Below are 21263 nucleotides of genomic sequence, written 5' to 3'. Positions count from 1 at the left end.
AAGAATTTCATTAAAAACTTTCATCCTGAATGTAATACACCTATGATTTGGCTTATTAAAATGTGGGTAGAACTAAATAAATTTATTCTAACTGCATTCAGTGACGCTTCTTATTAAAATATGACCTAGATATTATTCAAATTTAAAATTTGATATTGGAAAACTATATTTTGATCAGGTGTACATGTCGATATTCTACGTAGGGTCAACTGAACAATAGATTGGGCATATCTAGCAGTCTATTGATAATTAGGACTTTGTTTAATTAATCCAGGGATTACAATACACCTTTAACCAGTACCTGTGATTTACCTTGGGGCTGGTATGCTCCATTGATCTGAATACCTGTTTACTGATGTCAGCCATGTTTGGGCATAATTCATCTCACCTGTAGGATCATACAGTTGTGTCGATTCAGGAATTTATACCAAAATCTTTTATTTCCTGTTATTTTTTCTTGTGCTTAACCTCATTTTTATGATGTGACTTGTGAGTTACCTGTATTACACCTGAGAAACAATGTTATACGAACTGGCATCATGGCTAGACATCAGGAGAAGTTTTCATATGATAGTAATGAAGAAGACTGGGATCTTACCACATTACGATTTTTGAATTCTCAATTAGAGAACTACGTTAAAATGGTATGTAACTCTCTTATCGTTATATTGGATTTTTTTATATATATATAATAAGCTAGAGGTGTCTCTAAGTCTATGTAAACAGTGGTGCTATATAAATATATGGTTGTATATGGTGTTCAACTGACTCCCATTGACAGAAGCTTTTATTTGTTGTAGTGTACAATGTAATATGGTGGCTTGCTTACAATAAGCTCACATTTTTTGTTATTTCTTTTGGTAGTGTCTATAAATAGAACTGATTTGTCTACATTTCTCATCTTTTGGTTGTTGTTTAAAATTGCCATGATAAGTTCATACTTGTTTATATATATCTTTTCTTATCCATGTTAAAACTTTTGAATATTTCTTTCAAATAGAGAATTATAATGAGATTTATGAAATAAAAGCACTTTTCTATAGTATGTATTATGGCAGACTAATACTTTAAGCTGGTCTAGACAACAAGAAAAAAAAACACTTTGTTTCCCTGTTCCCTTTTGACAAATGAACACACATACCCACATTGTTAGGAGTTAAAATACATTTTGTTATAGTCTAAAACAGGAGGATATTTTCATATTAAAAGTGAACCTGCCAGATAATTAGATGATTTAATATGACAGCCTACTAGAGATATGTATCTTAACTGTCACTGACATATACAGTTTTAATGGCCTAAGGTGGTTTTTAATTAAATTCTGAAAAGTAGAAAGTGATATGATCAGCAAATTGTGAAAGACATTATAATTAATGTTTTATTGTATGCAGATATTGTTTACATGTTTTGGTTCTTTTTTGTCACTGGTTCTCATGTTCTTTCATTTCCTGCAAACAGTTTTTGTGGGTCTGTTCTGTAAATATTTGTTCATTTTAATTGTTGAGAATTACAGCCCACTGACTGTTGTATCTAAAACCCAGTTTTGATTGTAAGATAAATTTAATGACAATCTCTGCACTATGCCCCTACAGCACTGAGCTTAGAATGCTACAAACTCCCCATTGCTGTGCTTACATATGTGTAGTTAGACTTGCTACATTCCCCAATACTAGCTAGCTTAAAGGACTGTGCTATCCAAAAACACTTTACCCTAAACATGTACTTAGATATTTTTAAAGTCTAATATGAGCTATACCATGCAAGTAAGCAACACTTGCTCTATAACATGATTACTATAAGTTGAACTCTAACCTTTTGGTTGTAATGTGAACCCATTTTTGATGGTATATCATTCTTTATACCCCTAAATATTATCATATTCCAATGTAAAATAAGCCAAGGTATTTTTTTTCTTTACAGACCCAAGTTTAATTTCATATTAGATGTAATCGGTAGTAAAATTTTATAATTTCCTCTTCAGCTTTGTGTTGTAACCATGGCAAACAGTACCATAAAGGGGGATAAAGTACTTAACATTCCAGTGTTGAAGAGCTTGATAAGGCTTTATAAATGATTAAATATGTATTTGAAGTTGGAGTAATGTCCCCATTATAGATACACGTTTACACATTTTAGATAATGGTAAAGTTAATTCTGGTGTCAACATTCTTAAATTCTTGGTTAATATTTGCTTACCAGGGTAAAAGTTTAACTTCATGAAAAATTAATTTTGTATTTAAAAAGATTTCTAGTGAATAAAATTTTTTAACAATCAATATTTGTTCCTGTCTATAGAAACTTCCATATATACACACTAAACAAATATGGTATTCATAAGCTTATAACCTCCTTGATTTGAAATTTTGGAAAGTGTTTGTGACCAACTCAAAGCCTGTCAATTCTGAAATAACTTTTAAAGTGTCAATTGAATCAAGGACAAACTTCTTATTAAGAGTTTGGTTGTGATAATCTTGTGTAAGGTGATAATGTAAGGATTACATTTGTGTAATATGTTAAAATAACAAACATGTTTTTCAGCTATTTTTTTTTAGTTTGAAATGAAAGAAAATATTGACTCTTAATGCAATGAAAAAGCATTGCGTAGGATAGGTGGGTGCTGATCTTCTTTTATTCGTTTTTTCTTTCATATTCAAGCCAAAGTCCTAGATATTAGATGTTGATAACAGAAAGACTAGACTATTTAGGTTTTCAAGTTTCTTATTATAACTTTTTGTGGGTAAGATGTATTCTGTATGGTGTCTAATAACAGAGCAATACTCGGCATTTAATTCTTGTGTTCCTTTAAGTTAAAAATTGATAGCTTTGAAGATATTGAGGACCATATGACGATGTGTATTAGGTGAATAGTCCATGGTCATTTTGACTAATACATTACTACTAATAGTACAAAATCATTGACATAATGTCACTCCAACATATGTTGTTAACCAGCCTGGGGACCTAGGTGTTTAGACAAACTACACATTTATGGTCATTTTCTGTGTTTTTGATGTTAAGTAATTGATATGATAACACTATGTGTGTAGAAAGATCAAGCTATATTTACTGACAAGTCTATTGATACACAATAAACTCATTGACACATCCTGGATAATGGCTTTGTCAATATGATTAGAACTTGATATTTGTTTACTAATTGATAATAGTACATTTATATAAACTTGTCATTGCAACAATGATATACTTCACGGAAAATAGAGGTGTAGATGATGAGTTTCTTTGGAACTTGTGATCTTTTTTGAACAACTTATAAGATTTATAAACTCAAAGAGCAACATGTAACCCTATGTGATACTTGTTTAAATTAGTCTCCATGGAAAATGTAAAAAAAAAGTTCAAGCTAATAATCACCATATTTTGAACTAGACCTCAACAGGGAACATACATTGCATAGTATTACCATTATATGGTGCTTTTAGGTTCTATTATCAGATAGATCAGATTAAGATAAAAAGATATGCTAATTATTGAAAGGTATGTCCAATGGTCTGCAACCATATTGATTAATTGATTATTGAATGAACAGGTGTGTTCAGGGAACAAAGAAAAGGTGTGTCATTTTGTAATTACTAAGTCAATATTCCTCACTTTTATCTTAAACTTGTGAAAAAGCTTTAAATCTACTTAGATACTGTCAAGTGACAATGGCTAGTTTATCATAGAACTATTTGGTCAGATAAATAGAGAACTGGAACAATGAAAAACAAGGTTGGTCTGTTTAGTTATTTTAAGAAAACCAAAGTTATTTATCCTATAGAAAAAATATTTGAAATAAAAGTCATAATTTATGTCACATTTGAATTTCATATCATGTTTCATGATTCTATTGAACAAGATGTTAATAAGTCTTGAATATTTTAGCATTGAATTCTCATGGTTTATAAATTCAATTTTTAGACACAACAGGATGAGTAATATGTTTTTTTTTTAAATTTCATGAAATTCTGATACCACAACTTCACACCAAACTGGCTTAGAACATGTATTTAATAATTTGTTATATGCTGCTTCATCATGGTATGACACTTAGACATTGTCACTTCAGAACAATATCATACTTGACTATGCTAAACATAATCTTTGTCAATAAGACATGTAACCTGTCAGAGACTTATACAAATGTGTACTGCAATAGATAGCCAATTTTATATTTGATGATAGACCTTTAATCCAGGAGATGTTAATAGTTGTTCTTATTGAATATGGTAACTAAATAATAAAATTAATACCAGATTGTCCAAATAGTATATTTGATATGGTCTCTTCCCACCCCCCCCCAAAAAAAATGTAATTTATAAATGTTTTTTTAGTCTTTGCTATAACACCTGCACAATGTGAATAGTGCCTGATGTAGAGAAAAGGGGATAATATTTGTATAAGTCAAGATTTTCCCTTTTATTTATGTAATTTATAGGTGTGTTGATGAGCAGTAAACACGAATACCTGTTTCACCATGTAATTGTGTTTATCATAATACGTGTAGTGATACATGTAGCTATACATTTTATTCTGTTAGGTCAGCTATTACAAATAATGTACTTATTAAAAATCTATCGTACTTGTTTACATGTGCTATAATTAGCTTATTACCAGCTTTACATACATTACAATACATGTTAATGGTGAAATGAAATTTATGACAAATCAGTTTGCCATGTCAATGATCACAAAAATTTAGACAAGTCAGCATAAGAGATATTGAATGTACCCATTAATATTTATGAATTAACCTTTGTTTTATGGACATTTGGAATTTTTTCCTGCTGAACTCATCTCTGACTCAAGTTTTGTTAAAGGCATTCATATGTACCAAGTTAGACAATGCATCAGTTACAATATGGACATATAATGGTATATCTTTGTCAGTCAGCCAGCACAACTTTGATTACAATTCCCTTTTCTTTTACAGTTACCAGGAGGTGTGGATTTAACCTTGACTGAGCTCCAGGACATGGCTGCTCGACAACAGCATCAAATTGAAAATCAGCAACAAGTCCTGGTTGCTAAAGAACAAAGATTGAAATATCTTAAACAACAAGAGCAAAAACAACAGCAAATCACTGCTGAAAATGAAAGATTAAAAAAGTTGAAAGATAAAATTGAAAATCAAGAAATGAAACTGAAAAAATTGAGGGAGCTGAGAGGAGAGGTTGAAAAACAACAGAACAATAATGGGAATCTCAGTAAGTAAAGAAAGAGCAATAATGGGAATCTCAGTAAAAAAAAATTAATAATGGGAATCTCAGTAAGTAAAAAAAGTGAGTAAAAGAAGAATCTCAGTAAGTAAAAATAGAGCAATAATGGAAATCTCAGTAAGTAAAAAAATTAGTTATGATCAAAATCTCAGGAAGTCAAATGTTAAATATTGATATAGATTTGAAAAAAAAAATTAGCAACAAGTTGTTTTATATAATCTGAAATAATGTAATGTTGATGTAATGAATGTTTTTTTTTATATGTAGTTATGGTAGTATTTGTATGACAGCAAAAAGAAAAAAAGAAAAAAGGACAAAAATAAAAATAAACCTTAAAAATTGCATCATTTGACATTGATATTAAAAACTGTTGTATACCGTTAATTTTGTTTTTCTGCAGATTCATGCAATTCATACAAAAACATCCTCCATTTAATCACGAACCACTACACTTATTTTCATTTCCCATTACAAAGGATGCTGCTCCTCATTGTCTAAACTTATCCACTGTAATAAAGTTTTAACACAAATTACACTACTGGTTGACAGTGCTGTTTCTCTATAAATATAAAATTCAAGGAAAAAGTGGTTATTTTTAAAAGTAATTGATAACCAGTTGATATTTTAAGTACCTGTAGATGGTTGTCAGTATATAAGTAATAATGTGATGATGAAAGGTCATTTATTTTTATTTATTGTTATAGTACACATACTTGAAACTTGAACAATTAATTTCAGATTCAGAACTTGAAGCTGTAAAGGCATTGTTTACAGAGAAAGAAAAAGAATTAGTGATGGCTGTAGCCAAAGTAGAACAGTTGACCCAACAATTGGAAGACATAAGGAAAGAAAGAGCAGTTCAGAAAAATGGAGAAAAGAGTGCCGCAGCCATTGAGCTAGAAAAACTCAAACAAGAATTAATGGTTTGTATATTTGTATAATAATGTAAAAATACTAACTTTATAAAGACAATAGAAGTGAAATCAGTAAGTCAGTATCTGCTGTACATTATATTTGACGAAAACAGAACAAACAAATTGTACGCCAGGAAGTCTCAACCAGTTATTTATGTACTTTGTGTTTTGATTGTGTGTTTAATTATGATATTTTTTTCATTTTTAGTTGAGAAACAAAATGAATGAGCAGCAAAACTCAAAACTGAATGCACACAGAGATATGTTGTCAAAAAGGAAAGATGAAATATCTCGAATGGACAACAGGATACATGAACTACAACAAAGACTCAAGAAGAAAAAAGCCCAACAAGCAGAACAACAAAAACAAAATCAAAATAAAGGATCAAATCGACCAATAGGAGCCATTGAACCATACATACAATACTCAAACAAACAGGAGAATGGAGATGACATTGATTTGAAATCAGGATTTGCCAAACAGGATCCAAAATATCAAACTCTCCCAACTAATACTAAATTCTCCTTACCAGAGAAACCGAATAAATCATCAAACAAAGAAAATGAAGGCAGAGAACAAAACAATAATAACTCCACAAAGGATAATCAGTTAAGAATTCCACTGAGTGTTAATGTTAGTTCTGACTCTAAAACCATGCCAAATGGATTTTCTCAAAATCAGTTGTCAGACTCAATCATAAAGGCTGCACAGCGACATCAGAATATGACAACAACTGCTCATAGTAGTGGACATAATAACTCTGCTCCTCCACCGATACCAGCTCGAGCAGCTACCACCAACTTAACATACTTGGCACCAAGACCTTATGGTTCTACTTACAGCACAAATGTTTTAACTAACAGGATCCAAGCACCTGTTTCTACAATCAATGTTCATGATGAAGTCAGAACAAGTGGAAGTGGACAAAGCTCTCCTGCTTCTAGTGAAGGGTCACAGAAGGAGATATCACGTGATGCAACACTTATCAATGACCCATTACAACCTACAGGTGCTCCAACAATATACAATAAACATGGACATGACCAAGTGGATTCTACTAAAGTTCTTGGTGCTAAACATGGAGTGGAAAATAGTCATATAGGGCAAAGGGACACTCATTCTAATGGATCTGATAATTCATCAAATATTGTTACAAATGGGAATTCATCAATTGCCAAACAACCAATGAGATATGCATCGAAAAATCTTATAGCCAATACATATATGGGTCGTTTAGGACCTGATGCAATGAAAAAGTACCAACAGAACTTTAATCTCCTTTATAGTGGTGGGAACAAAAATGAAAATGTAGACAATTCAAAAGAATCTAAGTCTTCAGAACAAATTAAAACTGAGTCAATGGATATACAATTATCACCATCACGACACGGTCACCAACATGGTCCTCAATCTCCAGGTTCTCCTCATTATACAGATATTGCCTCCGATAAAGTCAGTCATAACCGTAATACACCAAGAACTATTAGACGTAGACATTCTGATAGTGAAAATGAAGAAATGACAAAATTATTACAGAAATATAATGTGCATTCTCCTCAGAACCAACAGCATTTGTTTAATTTCAATAACATTCAACATGAAACACAAGCAACTTCATTCATGGACCAAATACCAGAAAAAGTTCCTGTGGATGATATGGGGAATCTCATACGAGTGACTGAGGATAAAAGTAGCGATTCAAATAGTTCCTCCTCTGTTTCGCCAATGGAAAGTCCAAAAATAGAAGAAAATACTGACCATGTTGTGAGGAGGAAAAAAACTAATTTGAAGAATGCTCATTCTGTGAAAAATTCAAACCGTGTCAGCTTTGATCCACTGGCATTATTACTTGATGCTTCATTGGAAGGGGAATTAGAACTGGTAAAGAGATGTGCTAGTCAGGTGGGTTTTGTACTTCCATTTTTAAGCTGTCTTATTGGCCACATTTGGTTGCCCTCTAATGTCCAGACCTGTATTAAAAAACTGAAACCAACTTGGACTACTTGAGTAGGAAAAACTATGTATCCTCTTTTTTGCAAAGTGGGAAATTTATAGCACAGTGAAAATGAAAAAGCAACAATGTATGAAATCTGTGTCAGTTACAAATTTTGTCTATTTTAAATGGTGCAATTTATTGTAGTTGTAAAATATTGATGGCCAAACATAAATTTAACCTTCTGAATAATGCATTTTCAATTTATGATGGGTTGTTAGTAGTCTTAATCTACCAACCAGCTCCATAAACACAGCACACTTAGCAGGATATAAATATTTGTACAGCTGGTTAAAAATAAAAAATAACAAGGAAAGAGTTATAGAAAGTATGTTTCAGTTTAAATATAATTGGTTACTTCCACTAAATATGGGATTGGATTAAAAAAAAACAGCAATTTATTATGAAAAAATGTCTTATCTATACATGTACATATATCCATAAAAAAGTGAAAACAAATTTTGGTCGACCCGAAAAAATTATTAACCATATATAGGGAAAAGCTACTTAATTCTGACACATGATAATATAGTTTTTCATTCTTTGTTCTGTGTATGTTAACAAGTTTCCTTAACCAGATACATTCCTGCCAATGATGAATGAATTCAATGACTTCCAAAGAAGTAAGCATACATGTGAAGTCTCTCACGATTTTTGATGAATTCTTTTGTTCTCAAGATAACAACTCATTGTAAAGCATTTACTGACTGTAATGACTATATTCATGTTGGTTGTACAGTTCCATCAACAGATTATTCAACACCCTGATCAGATTTGTGATATCTTAAAGGCTCTTACAATTCTATTACTTTCATGAAAAGGGTCTGAAATTTTCATGCCTAAAAAATTCATGATTACATAAATTTACTTTTTTACTGATTATTTGTTTTTCTTGTGTTGTAGTTGTTAAATCTTTTCTTTATTTTACGTTAATCAATACATGAAGAATTGCTCTAGGATTAACTTGACAATGTCTTCAATTACAAGATTAAAAAATCAGTAAAAGAAGTTTTAGTTGACAATATTTTGTTGTTTTTTTTTTTACAATATTGATTCTTTAAAACAACTCTGACATAGCTTAAATATTTTCTATGTAATTTTCAGGTTGCAAATGTGAGTGAGTCAAATGATGAGGGTATCACTGCTTTACACAATGCTATATGTGCTGGTCACTATGACATTGTTACATTCTTGGTGGAGTTTGGTTGTGATGTTAACTCTCCTGACAGTGATGGATGGTGAGTTTCATTCTAGCCCTGAAACATGTTGATCCAATGAATAATCCAGCATATCCTAAGAAGTTTTGTTTTCTTTTTAGTAAATCATATATCATTTCTTCTAAGTAGTTTGTAAGAAAGAGTTTATAAATGGTCTGAACTGAATTTGTGAAAATGTATTATTACAAAATAAAAGGCTACAAATTCAACACTAGCTTTAATTCTGTATTATTTTTATATAAATCTTGATGGTCTATTGTTATGACTGTTGAGCGTATGGTAATCTTACAGATAGTAAAATTGATGACTATCTTGTTTGTACTAGTACTGTAAACTCTATTTTTTATTTTTTCTAAATTTCCAAATGAAGTTTGAAATTCATTCAGTCTTCTCTTTATTTCTAGGACTCCATTGCACTGTGCAGCCTCCTGTAACAATCTACCAATGGTGAGATTCCTGGTAGAACATGGTGCCTGTATATTTGCTACAACAATCAGTGACCAGGAGACAGCAGCAGAGAAATGTGAGGAGGAAGAAGAAGGCTTTGAAAGTTGTTCTGATTATCTTTACAGTAAGTATAAAACCACATATCACTGGGCGAACATTTTACCTATGTCATTACAAGGGTATTGGGCTTTTTCAAAGTTCAAAATGGAGCATGAAAAACAAGAATGTTGTGTGTGATAAAAACAAGGGTAAAAAAGATAAAATAATACTTGAACTATGACTGATATCTTACTAAGATTGATTTTCTCCTTTTGCAAGAGTTGGTAATAGATTTCTTGCCTCATGCACATCTACATATGATGCTCAAACCATTGTATTTCATTAAATCATTGAATGGTATAAAAGGGGTTGTACCGACATGGATAGATATACCGGCAGATGAAGGAGTGGTCCAATATACTGTCCTCAAACATAAAATACCTGGGATATGAAATTATAATAGCTGCTTAAATTTAAAGTAAATTAGTAAATGTGCGCAGTATTTCTGAACTCACCATATTGGTAGCATGTGCTTCTTAAAGATTTGGATGAGTGTCAATAAAAGAAACATTGATAAGACTCTGTTCTACTAATTAAAAATTTACAGTACTTAATCAGCATTAAAAAACAGGAATTGCCTGAAATTTGATTAACTTTGTGTTTTACAGGTATACAAGAAAAGCTTGGCATTTTGAACAATGGTATTGTGTATGGAGTCTTTGATTATGAGTGCCAACATCCAGATGAATTAAGCTTTACAATTGGTGATTCTATAACTGTGCTAAAGAAAGGAGATGAACATGAGAAAGAATGGTGGTGGTCCAAGATCTCAGAAAAAGAGGGCTATATCCCCAGGAACCTTATTGGGGTAAGTTGTACTTTGTTAAACCCCAGACAGTAATGAACATTAATGTTTTGTCATCTCTTTATCATTTTCATTTTCTCCTAATGTTCCCTATTACAGAAAACTTTCATATCCAAACAAAAGGCTACATTCAATAAGTTTTCATAGTACAAGTTTATATTTTTAAAGATCAACAATTGTTCTAAAGAAATGGGAAAGATGTCATCTGTAAAATCAGTTGGAGCATTAAAACAATCTGTTCCAGGGCAAAACTGAACATAAAACCTGGATTTTTTTATTGTTGTCAAGTAATGTAAATAAACCTGTATATCTTTCTTATAGCTTATTGAACTTTATTTCATTTCAGCTATTCCGTAGAGTGTTACCAGAAAACTACACATCAGAAAGCTGAAAGTTCCTTGAATTTCCATACACAGACAAAAGTGCTTTTATATAGGGCTATATTTGACATGGTGCTGTTGACGCCTTGACCTGTATGAGTGTATTTATAGAGAGACAGAAACGAGTGAGACAAGTGCAATAAAGATGAAATGTGTACACACTTTAAGTTATATAGCCCTATGATGTATATCTACCATGTACAACATATTTCTCAGAGATTCACACATTTTTTGGAGAAATGACAATGTCATTTTAGTGAAACTAAAGATTTAGTTGGGTGTTAGTTTGAAGTTTCTCCAAGTTTGAACCAGAAATGGTTTAAAATTGATAGCAGCACATGTGGGTGTTTTATTATTATCATTAATTTGCTTCTTAATTTTCAAAAAGATATATTACAAGATAAAAATTATTTATGTATGTAGAATGCAGCATTAAAAAAATCTCATGGTATAAAATTTTAGAAGTATGTCTATTGAGTAACTAACAAACTAGGTAATGTTTGGGCCAATAGCCATTGTACCAAGAGTTGATTATTATTCATTGATGTCAAATTTCAGTTACTGACAACGAACAATGTTATTGTATTTCTGGATTAAACATCTTCTCAACTCCTGGTATATACGGCCAATATTGTAATGTCATACTCAGGGTTATAACCAAAGTATCATTCACCCAGATTTTGTCTATGCAATAGATAACATTGTTGTTAGGTTGTTATGTTTGTCAGAATGTGCCAGAAATTTATTGGTCAGAATAGATTTATCAAAATATTTACTGTTTTGTCAATCAATGCCTCGTCAATGATTTATTTTCGTGTCTGAGATGAGAGAAGTACTAGTATTTCATTTGTTAATCTGCAAGAACTTTTCATATGACTGCTGCAGGTCCAGGTGTTAAAAGAATAGGCCTGCAGCAGCGCTAAGCTTGTCGCAAAAGGCGACTAAATAGTGCTCAGAACCCTAGCTGGAGGCTAGGGTGCTCTGCCCACTGAGCAACTGGGATGTGTGCCCCAGGTGGTGGAATGGGGTACCCGTGGCATGTTACATGCTGGGGTTGTCAGGCTATATTACGGAAAACCTGACTGCAAACCATAGTGGTGCACCGTGTTGAGAAAGATGCCACCTTCCTCGCACGTTAAAGAACCCTACTGTGGTATTCTCCCGGAGTAGGAACCATAGGACTCCGCCACAGGAGGCCAAATTGCCCGACCCTACCCACCTCTCCCTATTTACAGTGGCAATCAAAATTTGTCGACCACATTGTCCTTGTGTCCCGTCCCTTTTTCATTTCATCATCATTTCATGTTCATTTTATCATCCATTTCATGTTCATCATCTGAATATAGCTGAAATATTGCTGCTCGGACGTTAAACCCCAACAAACAAACAAAACATATGACTGCAAAAATTTTGCAGACGTGTAATGTTATGGCGCAGTCATCATCAATGTTGTCTTCATCTTGGGACATTTCGTTCCTTTTAATAACTTTAGTTGTGGTTAACCAATTGTTCTGAAATATTGATATGATTTTACTTACAACTAAAAGAAGGTTCCTATTTAATTAGGACTCTGAGGCCCCTACTGTTGTAAAAAATGAAAATAGGTGTGTTATTAAAACCAATATAGAATGTTTTATGTGTTTTGGACCATTTTCAACTTATAGTGGGTCAAGGGTGGGCAACACCAACAAAAAATCAACTTTTTAGCTCACCTTGCCAAAGGCCATGTGAGCTATTGCCCTCACTTGGCGTTGTCGTTATCATTTTTCAAAACTCTTCTCCTCTAATACTATTTGACCAATTTGAACCAAACTTAGTATGACTGTTCCTAGGGGTATCCTGCATAGGACTGATATGGGGATTTTTGATCCATCTAAAAACATGGCTGCTGTTACTAAAAATAGAACATAAAAGTCGGGCAGTAGTTTCCACATATCCAAAATCGTCAAGTTTAGCTGAATTCTGACAGGGTAAAAGTGTTCAGCATGATGAGATCTATCTGTGGTCAAATTTTTGTTTTAATCTGTTTAGCGATGTAGGAGTTATTGCCCTTTTTCAATAAATTTAACAAGGAGTTGTCCAACAATTTTGACTCGAGAAGACTGGTAGGACTATCATAAGGATCATTTCAGTGATAGAAAGTTTCTTTCTAGCTATCATAGTTTTCAAGATATTGGCTGAAAACTAAAAAAAATCTCATTTTTCATCTTTCAAGGGCAATAACTCTTACAGGAGTCACCTGACAACTTTTATCCCTACAACTTTTGAAGGCCTTATAATAAGGGTCATTTCAGCTATAGAAATAATTTTGCTAAACGTAAGTTTTGGAGATACTTGTGAAAAACTATTGTCTGATCCCTTTGTTCTATTTTTTGTAACAGCAGCCATGTTTTTCGACGGATCAAAAATCCCCATATCAGTTATATGCACGATGCCCCAAGGAACATTCATACCAAGTTTGATTCCAATTTGTCAGGTGGTATCAGAGGAGAAGATTTTTGAAAGAAATAACATTCAAAATAGCAAAAAAACATCGAAAAGGACAATAACTCCAACATGGCTTAACATATCAAAATGAAAATTTGACCACAGATAGATCTCATAATGCTGAACACTTTAATCCATGTCAGAATTAGGCTAAACCTAACTGTTTAGGAGATATATACAAAAACTACTGTCTGATCCCTATGTTCTATTTTTATTAACGGCAGCCATGTTTTTCGACGGATCAAAAATCCCCACATCAGATCTATGCAGTATACCCCAAGGAACATTCATAGTGATGCCATGTGATGGCAATAGCTCACATGGCCTTCAGCTAGGTGAGCTAAAAATAGAACATAGGGGTCAGACAGTTTTTCACATATATCTCCAAAACCGTTAGGTTTAGCTAAATTCTGACATAGGGTAAAAGTGTTTATCTATCTGCAGTAAAGTTTTCGTTTTAATCTGTTAAGCATGTTGGAGTTATTGCCCTTTTTCAATGTTTTTTGCTATTTTTAATGTTATTGTTTTCAAAATTCTTCTCCTAAATAGTGCTCAGAAACCTAGCCAGGGGCTAGGTGCTCTGCCCACAGAGCAACTGGGATGTGTGCCCCAGGTGGTGGAATGGGGTACCCCTGGCGTGTTACATGCTGGGCTTGTCAGGCTATAATACGGAAAACCTGACTGCAAACCATAGTGGTGCACCGTGTTGGGAAAGATGCCACGTTCCTCCCACGTTAAAGAACCCTGCTGTAGTATTCGATAGGAGTAGGAACCTTTGTGCTCCGCCACAGGAGGCTAAATTGCCCGACCTTACCCATCCCCCTTTTTCCACTGGCAATCAAAATTTGTCGACCCTATTATCCTTGTGACCCATCCTTTTTTTTCATTTCATGTTCATTGTCTGAATATAGCTGAAATATTGCTGCTCGGACGTTAAACCCCAACAAACAAACAAACAAACATACACTACTTTACCAATTGAAACCAATCTTTGTGTGAATGTTCCTAAGGGGTATCCTGCATAGAATTGATGTGGGGAATTTTTGATCTGTCGAAAAACATGGCCGCCATTACTATAAACAGAACATAGGGGTTAGACAGTAGGGCTTTTGCATATATATCTCTTAATATTAGGTTTAGCAATATTCTGATGTGGGTAAAAATGTTCAGCATGATGAGATCTATCTGCGGTCAAATTTTCCTTTTAGTCCGTTAAGCCATGTTCGAGTTATTGCCCCTTCTCAACATTTTTTGCTATTTCATTATTATTAGGACTACAAAAGTCTTAGGCATAAAAGTTGTCAGATGACTCCTTATAAGAGTTATTGCCCATGAAAGGGGAAAAATGACAGGTTTTTTTTTAAACAGTTTTCAGCCAATATCTTGAAAACTGATAGAAACTTTCAATTGCTGAAATGATCCTTATGATAAGTGCTACCAAAGTCTTCTTGAGTCAAAATTGTTGGATAACTTCTTGTTAAATTTATTGCCTTTGAAAGACAGAATTCAACCAGGTGAGCGATTCAGGCTCCTGAGAGCCTCTTGTTTATTTTTGGTCTGATTTTACATTTTTAATTTGAATTAAAATTTTATGCAATAGTGTCATAACCATTTGATGTGTCCATGATAAATTGTAAGTCCTTATGCTTAAGTGTGTCAAAAACTAATATTGTGCCCACACTTGCCCAAACTGTTCAGGGTTCTACCACTGCTGTTGTAACACACTGTATTTTTAATTTTGAGTATCAGTAGCTTTTGTCTTATTTTACCCATTTCATGAAACAAGAACCAACTGCCACCAAGATTAATAAAACTGATCTTACTTTCTAATGTGCATAAATTTTACATCTAAACATACCAATTTTTTTTTTTTACCAAAATAAACATTTTACGTTTAAAAAAGATTTAGGGAAATAACCACATGTATAATAAACTAATGAAACAATTATATGCAAGATAAAATGCTCTGCAGGGCACAGCTTGGTAGGACTATAATCCTGAAAGTATAAATATTATATTCAAGAAAGATACAACTCTTAACTTAATATGTAGTCTAGGAAGTAAAAACCAGACCTTAAGTTTACTTATCAATGAAACCCTAATATTTTAAAGCAAGTTAAAAATGCATCTCATTGCAGAGTTTGATACCACTACAGAGGTCAAACCCTGAAGTTGGGACAAGTATGGATACATCAAAAGCTTGATATTACTGAACACTATGATTCTGATTAAGTATTAGACACAGGATAAGAATTTGACCAGAATCAATTTGATAAACGGTTCCAGTCACAATCCATACCTTTCTATAGTGGTATGGCAGCTTGTACAATGTCAAAGAGATTTAATCCCTTTTACTAAGAGTTATTGTCAGGAAATAAAAAAAAAAAAAAAAACATGGTTTCTGCCCGAAGTCATTCCTTTGTAGTATGGCAACTATGTGGTAAAATTTAAAGAGATATGTACAGTTGTCACACCTGCTTTTATGAAGCAAGTCAAAAAGGTGGAAATTGTCAATATCCTAAGTAAATGCATAGTTTTAAAAGGAACTTTTACTGTAAACTCAGGTTCGATTTATAATCAAGTTCTTGATCAGACATCTGGTTCCTTTCTTAACGGTTTCATCAAAATACCTAATGAAGCTGCATTCGCAAGGTTTACGAAGTAGAATTTTCAGTAAATCCACTGGTGCACATGGTCCACACTCTCAGTTTATAGTGGAGTCCAGGTTGCTCATTTACTTTGTTTCTTAGTACCTACTTATTGGTTATTTCATGTTTTGTCTCTTTATCCTTAAAATATATTCATTTAATTTCTGCCCTTATTTAGGTTCCCCTTAATTTTACTCTTCTACAGAGCAAAATCAGTTTATTCCCCAGATCAAGGAGAGGAGGATTTATTGTAATTACCCTGTCCTTCCATATTTCACTATTATGTCTATGTGGATAGATTGACTTTCAAATGTGGTACATGTGGCTTTAAATATATGGGACATCTACTGTAGGATTGCTGCAGATTGGGGTGCATAGCATGAATTTGTTATATTTGGTACACAGCTTTGACTGATAATTTAAGATCTATAATTATTGGAATACCAGCATATTCTAATTTTACACCAATATTAAGCACAAAACCAAGGTCAAATGTAAAATATCTGTCTATTCAAAACATTAAAATTTCATATATGCCCCTTTGTTTGTTGTTCTACATTAATACAGGGAACACTGTAGTGATGTAACCAGCATATCGAAGACTTCCAACCAACTGAATAGACAGACCAGCATTCCACTCAGGTTACATACCACTAATTCAACTAATGAGCCTTTAGAATGTACGCAAAAATTGTTGCTATGGAAACAAGAGGTTCCCAGGAGCCTGGATCGCTCACTATCTTGAATTTTGCCTTTCAAAGGCAATAAATTAAGAAGTTGTCCAACAATTTTGACTCAAGAAGTCTTTGGTAGGACTTATCACAGTATGTTTTTGACAATTGAAAGTTTCTTTTAATCTATCATAGTTTTCAAGATATTGACTGAAAACTATTTAAAAAGTCATTTCTCCCCTTTCAAGGGCAATAACTCTTACAAGGAGTCTGAAGACTTGTAGTCCTAGTAATATGGATCATTTCAGCTATTGAAAGAATTTGGATAAACCTAATGATTTTGGAAGATATATGTGAAAAACTACTGTCTGACCTCTGTTCTATTTTTAGTAATGGCGGCCATGTTTTTGTACGAATCAAAAATCCCCACATCAGTTCTATGCAGTATACCAAAAGGAACATTCACACAAGTTTGGTTTCAATTAGCCAAGTAGTGTCAGAGGAGAAGATTTTTGAAAGAAATAACATTAAAAATAGCAAAAATCATTGAAAAAGGGCAATAACTCCAACTTGGCTAAACCAAGTTTGGTTCTAATTAGTCAAGTAGTTTCAGAGGAGAAGAGTTTTGTATAATTGTTAACGACAACGACAACAATGGATGCCAAATGATGGCAATAGCTCACCTGGCCTTTGGCCAGGTGAGCTAAAAAGTGCACAACAAATCTATGCGAGCTTGTGTTTGGCAGGAAATATATTTTCTTTATTTCTACATGAAGTGGTCACTATCACTTAATGAATTAAATATTTTTATGAGTTCTGCATGAAGACCCCTTTTTGTGAAAATGTAGGGAAATTCCCATTCTATTTTTAGCTCATTGTCTTATAGGAGCCACTGTTGCACGGCTAGGTAGAAAACCCCACTTGATATTACCAAAGCTATCAGTGTATACATAAAGCTTTTAGATGATATATAGTCTTCTTCAGATAAAACTTCAGGTAGAAGCTCCATAACTCGTTGAACATAGTGAAATTAGCATTGGAGCCTATGGGAAGTGACATACATGGACTGTAGCCTTCACTTGAAACCACCACCTGCTAAATAATGAGTGTATGGGAAATAATAACAAAACATGCATAGAATTATATTCTTTATTTTCCATGATTCAAGCAATACAAAACCCCATGAAGCTGGCATCCTTCTGTGATGTAGGTATGACAATACAACCTATCTGAATTATAAATAATCCAACCCTGCCCAGAAGCAAAACTAAAAAAGTCTTGGTTAAATCTCTCAGAATAGAAAGTTGATTACTCCAAATAAATATATCAAGTCCTTTTCATTGAAATACAGGCTCTAAATTCTAAGTCTATTAATAAAAAGATCGTATTGGCATAATTTATAAGTGATAAAAAAGCAATGCTATTTTCATCTATTTAAATATTTCAGCCAATACTAACATCTTAAAGACAGATGGGGTATAGCAATTTAATGTACACTATAATATAGAAATACAGTATGCTAAAATGCCCAGCTACATGTACAGTTGAGTTATTTGCTGAATTATAAATGAATTAATTTAAATCATAACCTTTAAAGAAAAAACAAAATCACCATGACAAGAAAACAGCAGGCTACAACGTGATCAACTAGCTGCATGAGTGTAAGGACACAACATTTGGTAAGCATATAACATAGAATGATTATGTGACGTAACAATTTAACAATTTTATATACTATTATGGCTTGAAGCAAAGAGAAAAAAATCTGAAAATTATAAAAGTTTAAAATATTAATAAAAATGTAAACAAATGGTTGAAATGATGGATCTAGGATCTTTAAAAAGGGGGATAACTACGGTCAATAAAACAAGTTTAACTTAAAACTGGACACTAATTTACATTATCTAAATACAAAAAAAACAAATAAAAAAAGCATATATGTACAAAAAACTAAATAATGCACTTGCCCCCTTATTGAATACTAAAGACAGTTGTTCACATTTACTCTCTTTTGATCTTATGAAAGGGAGATGACTCATGTTCTCAATTATCAGAAGCACAAGAGCGAACTCCTACAACAATCAACATGAAATATGTAAAAATTTTGGTTTTGATATTTTCCCCATCAAAGTCACAGGAAGCTACTTACAAGGCCACCACATTTATAGTTAACACCCTTGAAAGGAATCTCAACTTGTACCATTTTCTTATTTCTATTACGAGTTTGTAAAACACTGCTAATTAAATACGTTTTTTTAACTTGACATTGCAACACTTACATTGTTCAAAATTAGCGAAAAGTAAATAAATTGTTCAAGTCAAACATAGTAAGTCATGATAACAAACTTTTCAAATGTATCAATCATAATAAACTACATATATTCTATAGACAATAGGAAAATTTAGTGTATGTAACAATAACATCAAATACAAAAATTTGAACCAGAGATTCCTAACAAAGTGATAACAACTGTCTATTTGCGTTTGAGTGTAAATATTCCTTTCTTCTTATGTTCTTCTTTCTTTTCCCCTTCCATCCTTGCAGGTAATGTTTGAGACTTGGTTGGCATCCTTGATGTTCCTTCAGCACCAGTTCCTTGACTTGTCATCTGTATCCAGTGCTCCATTTCACTCTGAAATAATCATGTAATATCAATATAAAACAGTCTTTCAACACAAGATTTCTCACAAATGCTCACATGGTTCTTATCTTGATTTTCAATTATTAAAATAATCTTCCAGAAAAATCATTTTTTGGTTCAAAGCACAAAAATCATCTAGAAACATATACCACCATAAATATATTTCTAGCATATTGCCTTGAATTTAGTACCAAATTAATAGTGGGAAAAACTGGACTTTATAAAGGTTCAAAATCCTTGCTAATAAAAAAAAATCTGAAGTATCTTATTAAAATATACATATTGATTTTTGTACTAATTGGTTTTTTTTGGTTTGTTTTTTCCCCTTTTTAATATTAGTTTACAAGCCTATTCCAAATGTAGGATTAAATCCAAAACTTCTTATTTTTCTATTCATATTATCCACCCTTGTCATAAACTATAAATTATTCATATGGAATCTTCTATCAAAAATACTACTTTACAATAAGAGCTAAGATGTTTGGGTTCATTTAGATAGAATCAGACCTATATATTAACAGAACAATAGACAATAAAATACCTCATCTTTAGCTTGGAAGAGGTACTCTCCACCATTAGGGAGATGCACACGCAAGACAAATGGTCGTTTAGTGTAATCTGTAGCACGGTTACAGACAGCATCATTTAGTACTATTGCTGGCTCATGGTGTATTCTGTTATCAGGGTCCTGTAACATACATGGGTAGTTATCACATTAAGTTTAGAATTCATTATGAACAATAATGCATTCTGCATTATTAAGAAGAGAATGTCAGCTATCTCATTAGACTATGCAGTAGTGCATGTGTATATTATTTACCAAAACTTACTGCAAGATTTATTTACCGTATTTTCCAGACTACAAGTCGATATATTTTTTCAGCAAAGTGTCACATTGACTTATCGTCCACTTCAACTTATATAAACATTTTTTAAGAAAAAATGTTCATCTACAATGCATTTCATTAAAATTGTTTAGTTCACTTTTGACTGCTTTAATTCAAAATTTTGGATAAACTGCAATCAACGAAAGCCGTCACTCAAACAGTCAAACTGGCAATCGAACTCGGTGATTGATAAGTGCTGCTATCCATTATGAATGAATACAAAGATGTTGATAAAAAACTTCGAAACTTTAAAACAGTTTAAAAAAACTCCAGAAGATACCTTAACAAAACTCTTTTTTAACTGTTATGACATTATCGAGTGTTCTGGAGTTATCGGTCCTTCAATATGCTAATTTATACCCATTTACAGTATGTCCTAACACATTCACACATGGCTCAAAGTATAATCAGTAAAGGTGTTATCTAAATGGCTAATTGCAACCAAATTTACAGGTAACTTTTATTTTTTTATTGTATTTTGTAATACCAGATAATATTGTTTATTAATTACTGCTTGTAATTATGACCAATTCTTTGAACGAATTTCCCGCTTATTTCACACATGGGTGCCCACACGCTTGACATGTTTAGTATTTCATACACCCGATGATCTAAGGTTTCAGTGCCATTGACACACCATTCAATAAAAATAATTAAACTCGTGGTCAAAGTACACTTAAACAAAAACACTAATATTAATTGAATTCGAAAATACTATACAAAGATCGCTGGAATAATATGCTCTTAAAAACTAATGGCTCAGTTCGGATCTTCACTGACACCTACAATACAAATGCACACGTCTGACCCTCAACTTATCTGCCAAATTCGACTATATTTTTTTCGTTGATTTTGG

The 21263-nt window shown here is 32.7% G+C and overlaps 2 protein-coding genes across 44 annotated transcripts in view; one reads left to right on the top strand and one right to left on the bottom strand.

The window, feature by feature from the left end:
• The window catches only part of LOC148624347 (apoptosis-stimulating of p53 protein 2-like), a 48899-nt gene extending 37056 nt beyond the window's left edge, over positions 1–11843 (top strand). For 7 of the 9 annotated variants that reach the window (XM_088567113.1, XM_088567112.1, XM_088567116.1 and 4 more), the window contains 7 exons: positions 4931–5204; positions 5955–6139; positions 6339–8033; positions 9229–9362; positions 9746–9912; positions 10496–10695; positions 11039–11843. In XM_088567113.1, coding sequence (XP_088423239.1) covers positions 4931–5204; positions 5955–6139; positions 6339–8033; positions 9229–9362; positions 9746–9912; positions 10496–10695; positions 11039–11083 — 2700 coding nt within the window. In that variant the 3' untranslated portion in view covers positions 11084–11843. Of the gene's footprint in view, positions 1–186; positions 645–3702; positions 3730–4930; positions 5205–5954; positions 6140–6338; positions 8034–9228; positions 9363–9745; positions 9913–10495; positions 10696–11038 lie in introns of those variants that run through there. The other 2 variants (XM_088567115.1, XM_088567120.1) reach the window with 2 other exon arrangements.
• A 6170-nt stretch (positions 11844–18013) lies between these two features.
• Positions 18014–21263, bottom strand: part of LOC148624345 (spectrin beta chain-like) — a 50979-nt gene continuing 47729 nt past the window's right edge. For all 35 annotated transcript variants that reach the window (XM_088567072.1, XM_088567075.1, XM_088567092.1 and 32 more), the window contains 2 exons: positions 20062–20208; positions 18014–19511 (listed from right to left, as the gene is read on the bottom strand). In XM_088567072.1, the coding sequence (XP_088423198.1) occupies positions 19353–19511; positions 20062–20208 (306 nt within the window). In that variant the 3' untranslated portion in view covers positions 18014–19352. The remainder of the gene's footprint in view (positions 19512–20061; positions 20209–21263) is intronic.

The sequence above is a fragment of the Perna viridis genome, chromosome 2 (genome assembly GCF_037379345.1).
Source record: "Perna viridis isolate PV_CMFRI_1.1 ecotype Kerala chromosome 2, ASM3737934v1, whole genome shotgun sequence".
In the NCBI taxonomy this organism is placed as follows: Eukaryota; Metazoa; Mollusca; class Bivalvia; order Mytilida; family Mytilidae; genus Perna; species Perna viridis.
The sequence above is the reverse complement of the archived record's forward strand: the minus strand, read 5'-3'. Positions and strand labels throughout refer to the sequence as shown.